Source organism: Cottoperca gobio, chromosome 1 (assembly GCF_900634415.1).
Source record: "Cottoperca gobio chromosome 1, fCotGob3.1, whole genome shotgun sequence".
Lineage (NCBI taxonomy): Eukaryota > Metazoa > Chordata > Actinopteri > Perciformes > Bovichtidae > Cottoperca > Cottoperca gobio.
The window spans coordinates 5,208,526-5,223,321 of NC_041355.1; the positions used below are offsets into that span (position 1 = coordinate 5,208,526).

A 14,796-nucleotide genomic window follows, 5' to 3' on the forward strand; every position below is an offset into this window, starting at 1 on the left:
GCCAAGGCCATTATGTAGAACTCACTATATCATGATAGCAGCCATTTTAGAGTGTTACCGTGCAGTGGGGTTATAATAACAAGATAAGAGAGTGCTGATACGAGCAGAGTGAAAGAGGCGAGGGAATGAGCTGCGGCTGGAGATGGAGAGCGAGACGACAGAAAAAGAAAGAGAGAACACAGAAGGGAGGGTCAAAAAGGCTACAGGGAGCCATGACTGAGGCTAATACAAGAGGCTACTGCTGGCTGATATGAGGTGGATCGATGAAGAGGGGAGGACAGAGGGCTTGGTTAAAGGAGGAGATAAAAGAAGGAAATTCTAAAAGGAGACGCAGATGAATACAAAGACAGCTACATTTAAAATACAAACGCAGGATTCAAGAATTAAAATGAAAAAAGGGGACAGACAAGAGGTTAAATGCAAATTAAAAATAAAAAAGGAGATCGACCAAACGATGGGGGAAGAGGAACCAAAACAACAACATCAGTGTGTGTACCCAGGCGAAGGCACTGTCGCAGGATGCCTCCCGACGACATGTTCTTCTCAGCTTCGATCTCGGTGAAGTTGAGTGAGCTGGCAAAGATGAGGACGTCCACGAGGCTGATGAGGCGCTGCAAGAAGGTGACTGAAGACTCCACCGTCAAGCCTTGGGATGGTTCAATGTTCTCCAGCTCATGCTGGTGAGAGAGAGGAAAGTTCACACTGTAATACTGAAGTAAAGAAAACATCCTTTCATTCAGAATAGCTTAAGGGCAGGTTGATTTTAAAAGCTATTAACTATATAGTAAGTAAAACATAGATTCTTTTTTTGATGCATTTTTTATATTCATGCAAATTCATGCAAACTATTCAGTTCTTGAAAAGTTGGTTCTTGACCTGCAAGAAAAAAAAAGATCCAAAGAATTGTACAACAAACGCCTCTAAATGTGTAATGCATGTCTGGAATATATGTGACAGCTATACTGATAACTAATCCTGATAGGAGAACATAAAACATTGGTTAAATCCCGTTTTAAATCTGGTTACAGACGAAGCACAACTGAATGCAATTCAATTATAATGGAATTGAACTTCCACCCGTTTCTTAGACGGGGCAGTGAAGTCATTGACGGAGGCAAAGATCATGTAAGAGAGCCGCGGTCACTGAGATCAGACAACACAAAAACAAACTAACAATGTTAGGAGGCAGCTAACTGTGCTCTAATGTGATTGGAAAAGGTCAATGTGGATGGATAACTTCCTGCGATTGGAGCCATCAGCTACACACACACACACACACACACACGACGAGACTCACAGAGGAGGAGGTGGCAGCAGAGAGCAGAGGTAAAATGCCTCCACAAGCCATGATGAGGTTGTCCACCACCTGGGAGATGATGTGAATACTGTTGTGGACAAACACCACGTTCTCACTGCTGTTCACAAAGTCCAAAACTGTCTTTGTGGAGTGACTGAGAGACAGAGGACGAAAAGATGGCTTTGTTAATGAAAAGCAAAAAGGAGAATATAACAAGTACGAGCGTGGTATTTCGACAAACTTAAAAGTGAGAGCACGTGTTTGGTGGGATAAAATGTTATTTGGCTCAAAATAACGCAGCGGCGGTGCCTACAGATCAGACTGTTCCGAGCTGCTGTTAAATAATAACATTGAAGGATAAAAATATCCTACATATTCCATCTTTACAAAAACATTTCCTGTGCTTTGGTCTACTTCTCATCAAGTGTCCTCAATGGGGCATGAATTTCAAAGTATCCCTAGAGACTTTCAGTTGAATGTAACATAAAGTACTGCTTTGTGCAACAGAATATTTCTGGCCAATATCTATTTTTGCCTTTAAAATGCGTACCTATGCAAAGAGAAAAGTTTATAATGTGAAGTACTACATATTACATTTAGTAAGAAGTACAAATCTTCCCACTAATAAAAGATCTGTGCTTTCAGGCAGCACTTGAGGAGGAGAAGGCTTGTGAGATTAAATCTTCTGTCTGCTCCGCAGAGGCTCAGAGAGCCAATAAATCTCTAGTCCATTAATCAATTAACTAAATAATTGTTCGCTAAAGCATCAGCAAAGCCAGAGTCAGCAGATTGTTCCCCTACCTTCTCCACATCTGGACATCTGTCTCAATAGAGAAGAGCAAGTCAGCCAGGAGGCGTTGGTGCATGTGCGACCAGCGGAACTCTGGGATACGGAACATGGTGGAGCGAGGAGCCGAAGTGCTGCCCTCTCTCTGCTGACCTGAAGACGCTGCTGCTGCTGCTGCTGCTGCTGCTGCTGCGGCTGCTGGCTGGGCTTGGTGTGTTTCCTACAGAGAGATACCAGTTATACACAGTTACCTTTAAAAGGAATACTTCACCCACAAAACGACCATTTGCATATCATATAATGCTCAAACCTTGACCATTTATAACACTTTGGATTGATTCGCACGGCACGACTAGAGCGGTTTTAGCGAAAATGCATGCGTCACAGAAGCCTCAGCATGTGTGGTAAGTAGAGCATACGACTGGTTAAATGAGACTTGGATTATACTGCACGAGTTGTGTGAGAGTTTGTTAACGGATATCTTGTTACATGTGGTCCCGATTAACGTCAATTCATAAAGACTTTCAAGAATTCAAGGTAACACGGGGTGAGTAATGATGATATATGATATGAAGTTCTATATAACATCATCTAATGAAAACCCTAAAGTAGAGAACACAGGAAAAGAAAAAGAAGCGTACTGTTGTAGAGGTCTCCTTTAATTCAAGTCTCTCCGTGTCTAAGGCCACATTGGACACGTCCAGTCGGGCAATTTTGATCTCTTTGGTCTTGCTGACAGAGTCTGCACTGTTCTGGGTGTCAGAGGTGGAGGTGTCAGAGGTGGAGGCTGCTGTGCTGCTGTCTGGGGGACTGGACAGGTTTTCTTCTTCAGTGGTGCTGGTGGTCTCTGTAGGCTGGCTTGGTGAGGTGGAGCCTGATGGTGCTGCTGCACCCTCCTGGGCTGTAGAGGGCGGTGTGGTGTCAGGGGGATGCTGCTCGACAGTAGCGGTTTCGGTTATGGAGGAAGACTGTTCATCTTTAACTTTTTCTTTGGGTGCTTCGATCACACTTTGTTCAGGTGTTTCAGCTGGAGAAGTGTCACTCTCCAAACTAGACACTTGTTTCTCTTCAGTTTCACTCTCCTCAGCTTTTTCTTGTACGCCAACCTCCTGCTTCTCATCATTTTCTTCGTCAGTCTTCATCTCATGACCTTTCTGATCATCTTCAGGTTTATCTTCCTCATTTGTTCCTACCTCCCCTTCCTCTCCGGCAACAGCTGAAGCATAAGAGGACTCCTCTTGGCTATCATCAGCATCGCTTGGGAGGATCTGGTCGCTGACAGAAGACGCGTCCACCAGGTCCTCGTTGAAGCCGGAGGCTCCACCCAGCGCACTTTTCTCCAAACAGTCCGCGGGTTCAGGGGACATTTGGTCAGTCTTACCGTCTTGTTCTGAAACCACGGGCAGTTCTGTATCTGCTTCTTCTGTCGTGGAGTTAGATGATTCCTGGTCGATAGGTTCAGATTTACCTTCATCTGCTACAGGTGCATCATCACTCGCAGATGTTGCAGCAGAGTCTCCAACCTCTTCCTGTGCTTTTTTGTCATCAGTTTCAGACTGGCCGCTAACCGATGTTTGTAGATCATCGGCGCTCTCGTCAGCGGAAGTCTCGGTCGCTGGTTCTTGCCGGCTGGTCTCTTCACTTTGTTCTTCTTTATCGTTTGCTTGTGTCACAGTAGCTTCCGTCTCCTTTCCATCACAGGAGCCATCCTTGGAAGACTCCTGAACAAACTTCTTCTCCTCCTCTTCTTCTTCTTCTTCTTCTTCTTCTGCCCTGGCCAGGATGTTGGACACGGTGATGGATGGTTGTCCGCTGCCATCAGCAGCAGCCTCGGGTGAGCTGGAAGTGACGGTGGAACTAGATGTTGAGTCAGGGGACTTCTGGGACAGTTCGTCCACTGTGAGCTCAATGACGGTGGACGGGGCCGTCTCCTCTGCAGGTTGCCCGTTGACACACTGCATGGTCTCCGAGCTCTGGCTGACACCAGAGATGGTTCGGATTGCGCTCAGCGAGCCGGCCGACCCCTGACGCTGGTACTGACTGAACATACGGGACAGATTCTCTTTGTGCTGCTCAAAGGTGACCTGCAAACATAAAAAGAGAATATGATCAAATGCATGAAACGCTTCTAGTCTTGGCATCAATCTACCTAATTAGTCTATTCTTTAATAAAAAAGGAAACTTCTGATTTAATACAACTTGGATCTTATTTCTTTTGTAGTCTTTGCCATCATTCTAATGGATTATGAAGATGGTATTTTACTTGCAAAAGACCTGAGACAGTGACATTACTACAACAAAGTCTGATGGGCACGAAACAAGTAGTAAGATGATCAAACAAGTTGTAAACGAGACATCTTCCAGAATGTTTATGCTACTTTATTTGGAGGTAAAAGGGATCTTTGCACACAACGTGCTATTGTCTGAGTGGAATGTGTAGAAAAGTCATCATGAAATGTGTCGATTGGACATTTAAACATCACAGTAAAATAACGAATCACCACCACCGTGCCAGTTAATGATACAGGTCATAAAAGCTATTAAACGATTCACTTTCAGCAGTTACTATGATGTAAAAACATACAACAAATGCCAAACTTTCATCAAATAAATCCTCCCTCTCTAACTGATATCTATTGATTTACACTTTCAGCCTTTATTTCCTTTTCTCCCTATGAGTCACATTATACCCCAACATCCAGTTTCATCTGGAAACATCAAATTATGAAAGATATTCTCAAAACGCTCTTTAGTTCTGAGCTTATTACTGCATCTAACCACTGGGACCATTTGTGGCTAACTGTGCCATATTTAAAACTTTTCCTCTCTCTTATGCGCAGCTGCCCACAGCCTATTAACCTCCATCAGTCTTCTTACATCTGATATGGGTAGACTAGACTGCTAGTCTATAACGACAATGGTCTGCAGTGGCATTTGAGGAAGAGCCCATCCATGTAAGCAGTCATAGATTAGCAGTAGATGCTATTAGTGTGTGTCTGCTAGCTGTGCTGAGTGCGTGTCCAGCATCGGCAAATCCTCCCACGCCTAATTTAAGACCCTGCATTAATCACTGGGCCTTCGAGGACAGAAAGTCAAAGATGGGTTGGTGGTGAAGGGGGGGGTTGGAACTAGACCCACTTTGCTGCTTTTTCACCTGAGGCTATTTGGACAGAAGGGCGGGAGAGAGAGAGAGAGAGAGAGAGAGAACGAGAGAGGTAGCGATAGAAACAAAGAAAATGAGAAAGCCAGAGATCAAAAGGAATTTAAAAAAAAAGAAATGGCAAAGGAGGAAGAGGAAGAAAGTGAGTCATTGAGAGTGGAAAAAAGGGAAGGGAAAGAAAGAAGCTGATTATTTGTAATTAATTAGGCGTTATTGTTCTAAATTAGCCTGCTACACGGGTGCTCATTAATCTTCTGTAGTGGGAAGCAGTGATTGGTAATCCATAGCTGTTTTCAGAGAGCACAGCCTGCTCTAAATGCGCCAGTAGTCCGTCTCTTTCTCTCGTCCTCCCTTTTTCCCAGCGATCACACAGCAAGACCTTCTACCGCATTAGTTTGAGCCTAATTTGACATTTAGCATTTTTAGCAATTAAAAAGGCTGCATTCGGAGTGCGCTGCTCGGGAAATTATACTGGAGAACAGTGCCGACCATAACGTCATAGATTCAGGATGCAGTCTGTACATTAAGATGATGTATGTTGGCTTTAAATGGGGTTCTGTAACATATCCAGTTACCATTAGACAGAGGTAGTATATGTCTCTGTGGTTTTTTTTTAAAAGAGCGTTTAGCCTTCCTACAATATATATATAGAAACTGCCGTGGGTGGCTAAGACATCAGCGCTGATCTAATCTAATTTCATTCTACTCCATGACTCGGCCTGGCCTCAGTGGGGTATGGGAAAACGTTATGGTAATGTACAAAAACATGGTGGGCTTTTCTAATGCGACAGGTAACATGGTATTAACTGGGCGCAGCACGGCCAGATCATACAAAAAGACTTGAAATGCTTTGGAAGGGGACAAACCGTCATAAACAACAAGACATTGCAATACCTGAATACTTCAAGTTGTTGTAGTTTCCCACCACACTTTTAGAAAAAAAGTATCACAAAACAGACACAAGTCTGAAAACAGGAAATAAAATCTCCTCTTCGCTGCAGGAAAACAAAACTTCTGATCACATTTACACAACAATGTATAGAGAACGACTCGTCTGTGCTGTAGAGCTGATCTGGAATGAGCAGAGGCCCCACACCACAACCTGTATGGTGAGGGTCAGGGGGGGGGGGAAAGCGCTGATCTTGGGAGACCCCCGCAGTAGGAGCCTGGGAGTCCCCATTTAGATAAATAGATAGAGAGCAACCACAAAACAAAGGGGAAATGGGGAGGGCAGCATGGCTCTAATCCGATTAGCTAAATGCAATTCCTCCTCCAAAATCAATGTCATCTGCTACTGCGGTGCTGGCTGGGTGGTTTCCCCCTCTTGTTCGCTATATCTTACTTTCTCACTCGTTGTAAAAACATTTTTCTTCTTAAATTTTCTCCCCTCATCTGATCCAGTTGTTTGCGTACAGTCTTTATCTGTCATTTCTATCAGAACCATCGGGAGACAAGCTCACACACAAAAAGGGCCCTTCAGGATGCTGTACACTAAAATAGCTTTAAGCCAAAAGTCATGGGGTTTGCAGCAGCTGATTACTATACATTTCACTTTATTTGAGAATTACAAGACGGAAGACGTGGAGAACAGAACGGACGATCGGTTTTCTACTGGATAGTATAGACAACACTTGACGCATGGCTATTATCTAGCATTGGCTTCTCAATGTTCTCACTTTCTCCTTTGTCTACTTTGTCAATGTATCTGAAACTCTTTGCCAATATCCACAGCTTGTGTAACGTCTCCATGAACCCAGAGGTTTTATAGGAACCCTATTCTGCGTTTCATCATAAACGGAAAAAAAGGGTGATTAGCAACAATTAAAACTAAACGCTTCCAACTATGCTCAACTTCTACAAGATAATTGTAAAATTACCAGCTCATAATGTGTATTATATTTTGTCAAAGATCTGTTGGCTCATTCCGGCTCATATTTATCTTTGTGCTGAAACATCTGACAGGTATAACAAAGTTAGCTGGCAGAGGGAGCCTGAAGGACGGAGGCACCTTCACGCCCGATCTCTCGCTTTCGGAGATCTCCTTGTTCTCAAACTGATTTGTGTGCAGAGATGGACGAGGGGCACCTTGGGTGAGTGTGTGGGGTTTAGAGCGGGAGGGCTGTCGTGTCAGCGTGCCCACCTGCAGGAACATCTGTCTATTCAGAGAGACGCTTATGCAGATACTTATTTCCTAATCCACACACACACACACAGTCACCCAAAGCACACATCATAACCAGGTTGTTAGTGCCTCTTGCTAATCTATGCTTTGACAGTAGACAATACAGTAAGATAAAGCCTCTGGGTGGTCAGTAAGCCATCTCATTCATGGCAACATGAGGCTAAAATACACATTTTTACACCTACAGATTGGTACGACTTGCAAAAACTAAAGAAATGCCAAATAAATATGGTCCATATGGGCATTCTGATTACTCATCAAGTCAATTTTAAATCTTAAACAGCTGCGAGTAAGGAGCTGAATATCCAGAGTTGAATATATCAGCATATTTAAGCAAAGGGCCTGAATTCTGGACAAAAATTGAAAACTCTAATCTTACACTGGTAAACGTTTGTTGCTTCATCTACATAGCGTGTTCAAAATGTAAAGCAAGTATGAGAAGCAAAACAATAATGCAGTAATAGAAAATGCAGTACAAAGATTCTCAGTCGTGGACAAAACCTCAACAAAAAGGGTGAAAACACTCATTCAGCATGCAGGCATATCATCTCCACACACGCCAAACTGACAACTTTATCACAGTTGACACAAGGCAAACTAATTCAAAAAGTCCATGTAGAGGAGAAGTGTGCAAATATGTATTTGTGAATGCATATATGCACTTATCAAGAGGCTCCCAGTGGGCTGGTTGTATTTATGAGGCCTTGTTTCTCTGATTGTTCTCGCACGGTTCCGATGAATATTCAATGGGCTTGGAAAGAAGGGCTTCCTAGAGCCCAAGAGAAAAGGAGGGCAAAGAGAAAACGTGCCTAGTAACTCACACACACACACACACACACACACACACACACAGCCCTGCAGCAGTGGGAGGAGAGAGCAACAGTGACAAACAGCTTTGGTGCTACAAAGGTGGCAGGAAATCTATCAAACGGGACAATAAAATTGCAATTGAGTTTCTTTAGCTTTTTTTTTTTTTTTATAGCAGATGCATGTATCTTGGTGGCTAGCACCCGCTGCAACTATCCAAGTCACAGGCGGGGGCCCTGCACTGCGCGTGCATTTGTGTGTGTTTTTTTTGTGTTTTCTAACATCTTACAAGTGCAAGAGTTTATACACACACACACACACACACACACACACACACACACACACACACACTATGTGTTAAATTCTGTTGTGAGACAAGTGCTGAGCATTGTAACTAGAGCCAAGAAGAAACGGCATTAATCTTGTGCAATTATAGGGGGAAAAAAGCAATTACAGCCTGTCGTGTACAAAGAACAATAAACATTTTTTTGCACAACACCAAACAAGACACTTTGCTCCGTCGCAAAGTGAGACACCGACACACTGCAGATATATGAACAGATGCAACCAGAATAAAAAGCTTGAGGTGAAACTAAATACTTATGGATCATATGTACATAATAAGCAGCCAATATCTTTAATATTAATATTATATATTTTCTGTCCAACAGAAATATTACAATGCAATTGTTATATTTTAAGAAGTGTATTAAACAGTAGGGATTTTAAATAATCTCCTTGTTTGAGAACTCGTAAGAAAACAAAACCTTAAAAATAGGTTCTCAACCAGTTAGTGAGAAAGTGATTACTTCATACGTTGAACGAATACTGACGTCCAAATCAAGTACTTGAGAACTCGTGCCCATCGGGAGGGGATAATAAAATGTCTTGAATATTTGATGTTAATATTTAATGACAAAACATTAGTTAAGTATGCAGACCTCTGCTGTAGTGCAGTTTCACTGTACCACAATGTGCCCTCTTACAATCAAATACTGTCCTCAGCGGCCAATGTGTTAATTTAACTTAGTTCTACCGCGTTCAGAGGTGTAGAGATACATTGGGGGGGGGGGGGGGGGGGGTTCAGAGCATCCAGCAAACCAACACACACCGCCCTGCTAACTGCTGCCATCACATTGATCATCGTCCACGCAGTCTGTCTGTGCCCCCTACTGGACGCCAACGCTCACAGCAGCCCGTGCTGCAGTGGAGCGTCTCATATCACAAGTACTTCTTTACCTCAGCCTTCAATCTGCCAGCCTTAAAAACCCCCCAGACCACAATCTGACACCAACCTCAATTACTTCACTGCTTTGGAACAGAGTAGCGTAATACGATATCAACAGTGAATTTCTAAAGCAGCATTTTGAATTGAGCTTTTGGAAATAAGAAGTGCCAGAAGTTTATTTTTATCTGTGCAACGTGAAAGACAGAGACTCTATACATAAATAAAGAGTGGAGGGGCCGGTGTGCTCGTTCCCAATGGTTTATGCTGCAACTAGCTTTTAAATTATACTCACTGTATGGCTTCCATAGCTTAATCTGATGGGCACTGAGAGGCAAGGTTCAATTACTATCCTACGCTGCAAGTTAGAGGGTCAGACGATAATGCTCTCTAATTTCTTATTTAATGAATTGCATTATGTCAGATTGAAACTAAACATACGGGTGACAGAGCTGATGGCTGTGACTGAATACTGCTGTCCGTTTGGCTGAAATCAAACTGAGGAGGAGGGCTACAGGTTACAGTAATGTGGTGAATGTTTAGGCTGACAATACTGAAGCAAGATGTGAGTGTGTGTATGTCCAAGTGAGAGTGTGTGAGTGTGTGTGTGTGTGTGTGTGTGAGTGTGTGTGTGTGTGTGTGTTTGGTACAGAGAGATAAAGAGTGTGTGAGCTAAAACGAAGAGAAACAGAAAACTGGAAAAATGAAACAGATGAGGAGATGGAAGAAGATTCACAGAGAAAGATAAACAAAGCTGTGTCTGACCTGTGTGTGTGTGTGTGTGTGTGTGTGTGTGTGTGTGTGTGTGTGTGTGTGTGTGTGTGTGTGTGTGTGTGTGTGTGTGTGTGTATAATGAGTGCTCCGACCTTGGCGTGGGTGATGGACAGGGTGTCCACCCAGACGCGCCAGCCGCCCCACTCATATTTGATAGCGTGGTAAAGCAGGATGCGGAAGATGGCGTACACCATCTCTGTGATTTTCTGCTCCTCGCTGTTTTGCGGGCTGATGTAGCACAGAGAGAGCATCCACTCCTGCCACACCGAGCACTGCAGCAGGCTCCTGAAACAAAAGAGCACAGGGAATATGCGAGTGCTGAATGTGAATCCCACTGGCATGTAAACACCGTGCGTGCACTAGTGTGTGATGTAGTTCTCTATCTTGTGAAGTGGTTGAATTCTTACCTGCGGTTTTCTCGGCTGTTATTGAACAGTTTGATCATGTCTGACAGAAAGACCTTGCGCACCTCCATGCTCTCGGGGGATGGGGGTGAGGTCTTCAGCAGAGCCGCTATTACCTTCAGAATTTCTAGAAGCATTAACAGAAACACACCAGTTCTGTTTAAGGATCGAGGACAAGAGTGTTTAACGGTTTTACAGGGAAAAAAAAGTGCAAGAAAACATCAAAATAGGTCTTAATCTATTCAAAATGTTTGTCTGTGTTGTGTAATACAATACATTGCACTGCAGCAAGTTGTATTTTTAGGGATTTAAAAAGTTTGGACATGAAAACATCCAGCATTCTGCTTGGAAATGAAACCCGCTTTGTGGCCGCAGAAAGAGAAACTACGCGAATCAACAACTAAATCATACATTGGTCTGAACATGTGCAAATCATTGTGTCACAAACTATCTGAACTCCCAGCTGTACACACCTGAAAATATGTGCCTGTGGTAAGAAAAACAGAACAGAGGAGAATAAAAAAAAAAAAAAAGTGCAGCCCATTGATCTTTATCACACTGTAATGGTTTTGGTATCGTTTCAAATGAGCGAGCCAGAGTCTCAGGCCTTCTGGAAGGCTTGGCTTCGGTTAAACCGAGGAGACTGACTGTTTAGATGAATTATCTAGACAATGTCAGTGTCCATTTACTTTGAGTAGAGAGACGGAGGGGCTTGGATTTCACTTGTCTCTTCAGACCTTGGCGCTAACCGATGCCCCCTTGCCCCGGCAGACGGTTGTGTTGTTTCTACGCCTTAGTCACTCAAATTATGAGTCGCTGAACCTTTACCGCCAGAAAATTACCCCAGCATGTACCGGGAATGAGGATGGAGGGATGGCGTATTCCCTTCTTCCCCCCCCCCCCCCCCCCCATTTGCTTTTGGTTCTTTTCCCTCGAGTTAATTTGAGGGAAACGGTACTTCCTCGGTTTGTTTGATTGGCTCTGACGTTACTAAAGACTGCAATCAGGGGGCCATTTTGGGAGTTTGTCGCAGATTAAATCAAGAGAATGCACGGCAAAGGAGAAACAGACCACCGCTCTATGTTCCATAGAATGTGCTCACATGAACGAACCCGTACAAGGTTTCTATGATGTATACCGCCTGTCTGGGATGGTTGGGTAGGAGAGTTTTTAACACAACAAAGGCTTATGATAATCAATGTGTGACTACAGCAGGACCTTGTCAGATTAAGGCTGGTTGGAAGTAAACCTTGGTTGTGATTATATACAGACTGCTTGGATTTCAAACTGATTAAAGCTGTTTTGCAAGTGTGTGTGCACATGAAGGTGCACGTGTGTGTGTAGAGGCACCAGTAGAAAAGAGAGAGAGAGAGAGAGAGAGAGAGAGGGTGATGTTTTCTTTCCTTAGTTGCAATGAATACTTAACATTTAAACATATGAAAAGATTTTGTGAGCTGACGTGAAATTGGAGGTGAGTAACGGCCTGAAATATATACGATGGGAACACTGATCAAAGCCTGGAGTCGCAGCTTATTATGTTGCTGCATATGAAAAATGAGCGTGCACTGTCTAATGGTAATGATGCACTGGGAGGAAAAAAGACATCCATAAAAATGTACAGATTGTATATGTGCGAGTATACACACATTACATACCTTTGCACAGTATGTCTCCATTTAAATACAACTTTCTTCTTAGTCATAAATAATATTATTAAATGTTTAATTATGTTATTATAAAAATGAAAAATATTGAAATATTTGTAATGATAAAGTAGTTTTATGGTTAAATGTGTTTTTTATTATTAAGTAATTGCAACATAATGCATTACATATTAAGTTCATACAAATACTGTATTAACATTATACGATTCAAGCAATTGCAATAAACTCTAAATTCCCTTTAATGCAATTAAATTATTGATTAAAAGTAATAAAAGCATACGCAAACATGCCGTAACATCTTTCACACACTGAAGTGCCATCATAATTTCATTCCATTTCTCATTCTCTATATGCAAATTAATCCGTACAAAACATACCGACTTCCAATAAAACCTGCAGCTGTGTGTATATTTGTCACACAAAGTGTTGGCAACATCCTCCTGTTAGGATTATGCATGACATCTGAGCTTCAGTTGTATGAAAGTACCCTCTGGCTGCAAAATTTATGTTGTTCATTTGTTTGACTGTATATAGCGATTGCACAGTTCCATGGGGAATACCCTCTAGTGCAGTATGGAGCAATAGGTATGTAGAGGGTACGCTGCAGGGGATGATTTAGGAGAGTGGTGTGGCGCAGAGGAGGCACTTACGTGGGTTGAGAATCTTCACAGCGGAGTCGGGGTCCGGATGCTGTTTATGGATCACTTGAGTGCAGATCTGCTCTGTAAGAATCTACCGGGGGAGGGGGATCCAAGTCATAAATATCCACATCGGCATTAACAATAACAGAGACACAAACCCCACTATGGATACACAAAGGCCATGTACACGTTTGCACCGTTGCGTAGTATGTGGCCGAATAATTGTCAAATCAAGTTTCTGCAGGTAGTCGGCTATAAAGTGTATTATTTTAAATAACTCCAACGCAACTAAATTGTCAAGTTGAATAATAAAAGAAAAAACGACGAGGTCAGGTGAAAAGGCAAAGAAATATTGTCACGCAGTTGAACACAGAGGTTATTATTGTACGTCCTTGCAGTCTATCAAGATCATTTCCGTCCCGTGAGCAGAGGCCTGGAGTGTGTGTGCGCATGCAGAGCACTGACCTCAAAGAGCACGTTGTAGGTTGTCATGCTGAACTGGCCGGAGTGGAGCATCAGGCGTTCGGTGAGCAGGGAGAAAAGGCCATGACTCAGCATGACCTCGGGTTTCCTCCTGATCAGGATATTAGAAGGTCAAAGGTCAGTCGGTAAACATCATCATTTGCCAGACCACTAAACTGGAACATGATGTACAAATCGGAGTGGATATCATTGTACTGAAATACCACAACTGTTATTTGTATTTCAAAAAAGGCAATATGAATCATATTGAAAATGTTGTGAGATATCATTTAACTGATTAATCAATGTGAAATCTGTAGCCGTTTTTAAATCAGCTGAGCTCCAGCTGACATTTGACGTGGAGGAAGTGAAAAAGCGAATCCCTGCTGACTAAGTAAAAGCACTTCTTCACAGAAAACTCGCTTTAATCTCTGATCATGGATTAGATCCAATTTTAGTGTTTTGCCCGGCCCAAAGAACTGTTGACTGCAGAGCGACTGTGATACTATCTTGCATCTGGATCACAAGGCTTATAAAAAAAACAAACTGTTGCCAAGACCGGGCTGGAGTCGTTTCTGGTGCTCAAACTATAATCAGTGGTTATTAGTGGGAAATTAAGTGATGAACAGTTTTTGCCAAATGAACTGAATCTCCATCATCACTACCCAAAATAACTCTGGGCATTTGGAGGGACGTGATCTGGAGCACACGGGTATAGTAAGAGCTTTTAATAAGGAGCAGCACTGGACATTTGCTTGCTCATTAGAAACACAATAAAAACAGCTCACAGGTGACACGTATACATCCAAAGTGGGTAACATTAACACATCCTGTTTTGGTTGTGTAATTTAATTGTAGCGGTATAAGGAGATTTTTCTGCAAACTTTAATATCTTCCAGCTGTTCTGTCAAAATAAGGAACCTGACTTTATATGAAATTATAACATAAGTAACTATCAAAAGAAACCACATTGAGATTTTGGAGAATGAAATCTATAATACACATTCAGAGCAATTTCAGACTAAATTTGATTTATCTTCAGTTTATTTCTATTTGAAGGATGCACTTTTGTCTCGACTGAACTACAATTCTATAGTTAAAGAAAACAGTGCAGAGGATTTGGTGACCGTACTTACTTTGGCGGCAAGTATTTCAGAAAGTAGCCCAACACTTTGAGTGTCTGCACTCGTATTCCTTCACTTTTTGAGGCCAAAAGCTTGTAAATCACACTGTAAAAAATTAAAATTAAAAATAATTAGAAAGCAGTACAGTGTGTGTGCCACAGTTTTCTTAAAATAAAATTACATCAGTTCAATAAAAACTAAAGCCACAATTTACAGTGTTGCTACAGTGACACAAGACTGAAGTTATGTCATTTAAAATAAATCTTTAA

General features: G+C 42.4%; 1 protein-coding gene across 1 annotated transcript in view; it reads right to left on the reverse strand.

The window, feature by feature from the left end:
• lrba (LPS-responsive vesicle trafficking, beach and anchor containing) overlaps nt 1-14,796 on the reverse strand; it is a 169,979-nt gene that overhangs the window by 121,172 nt on the left and 34,011 nt on the right. Inside the window, 9 exon segments of the mRNA XM_029434539.1 lie at nt 497-677; nt 1,298-1,451; nt 2,099-2,304; nt 2,726-4,168; nt 10,325-10,517; nt 10,640-10,763; nt 12,951-13,032; nt 13,407-13,515; nt 14,540-14,632. Coding sequence (XP_029290399.1) covers nt 497-677; nt 1,298-1,451; nt 2,099-2,304; nt 2,726-4,168; nt 10,325-10,517; nt 10,640-10,763; nt 12,951-13,032; nt 13,407-13,515; nt 14,540-14,632 — 2,585 coding nt within the window.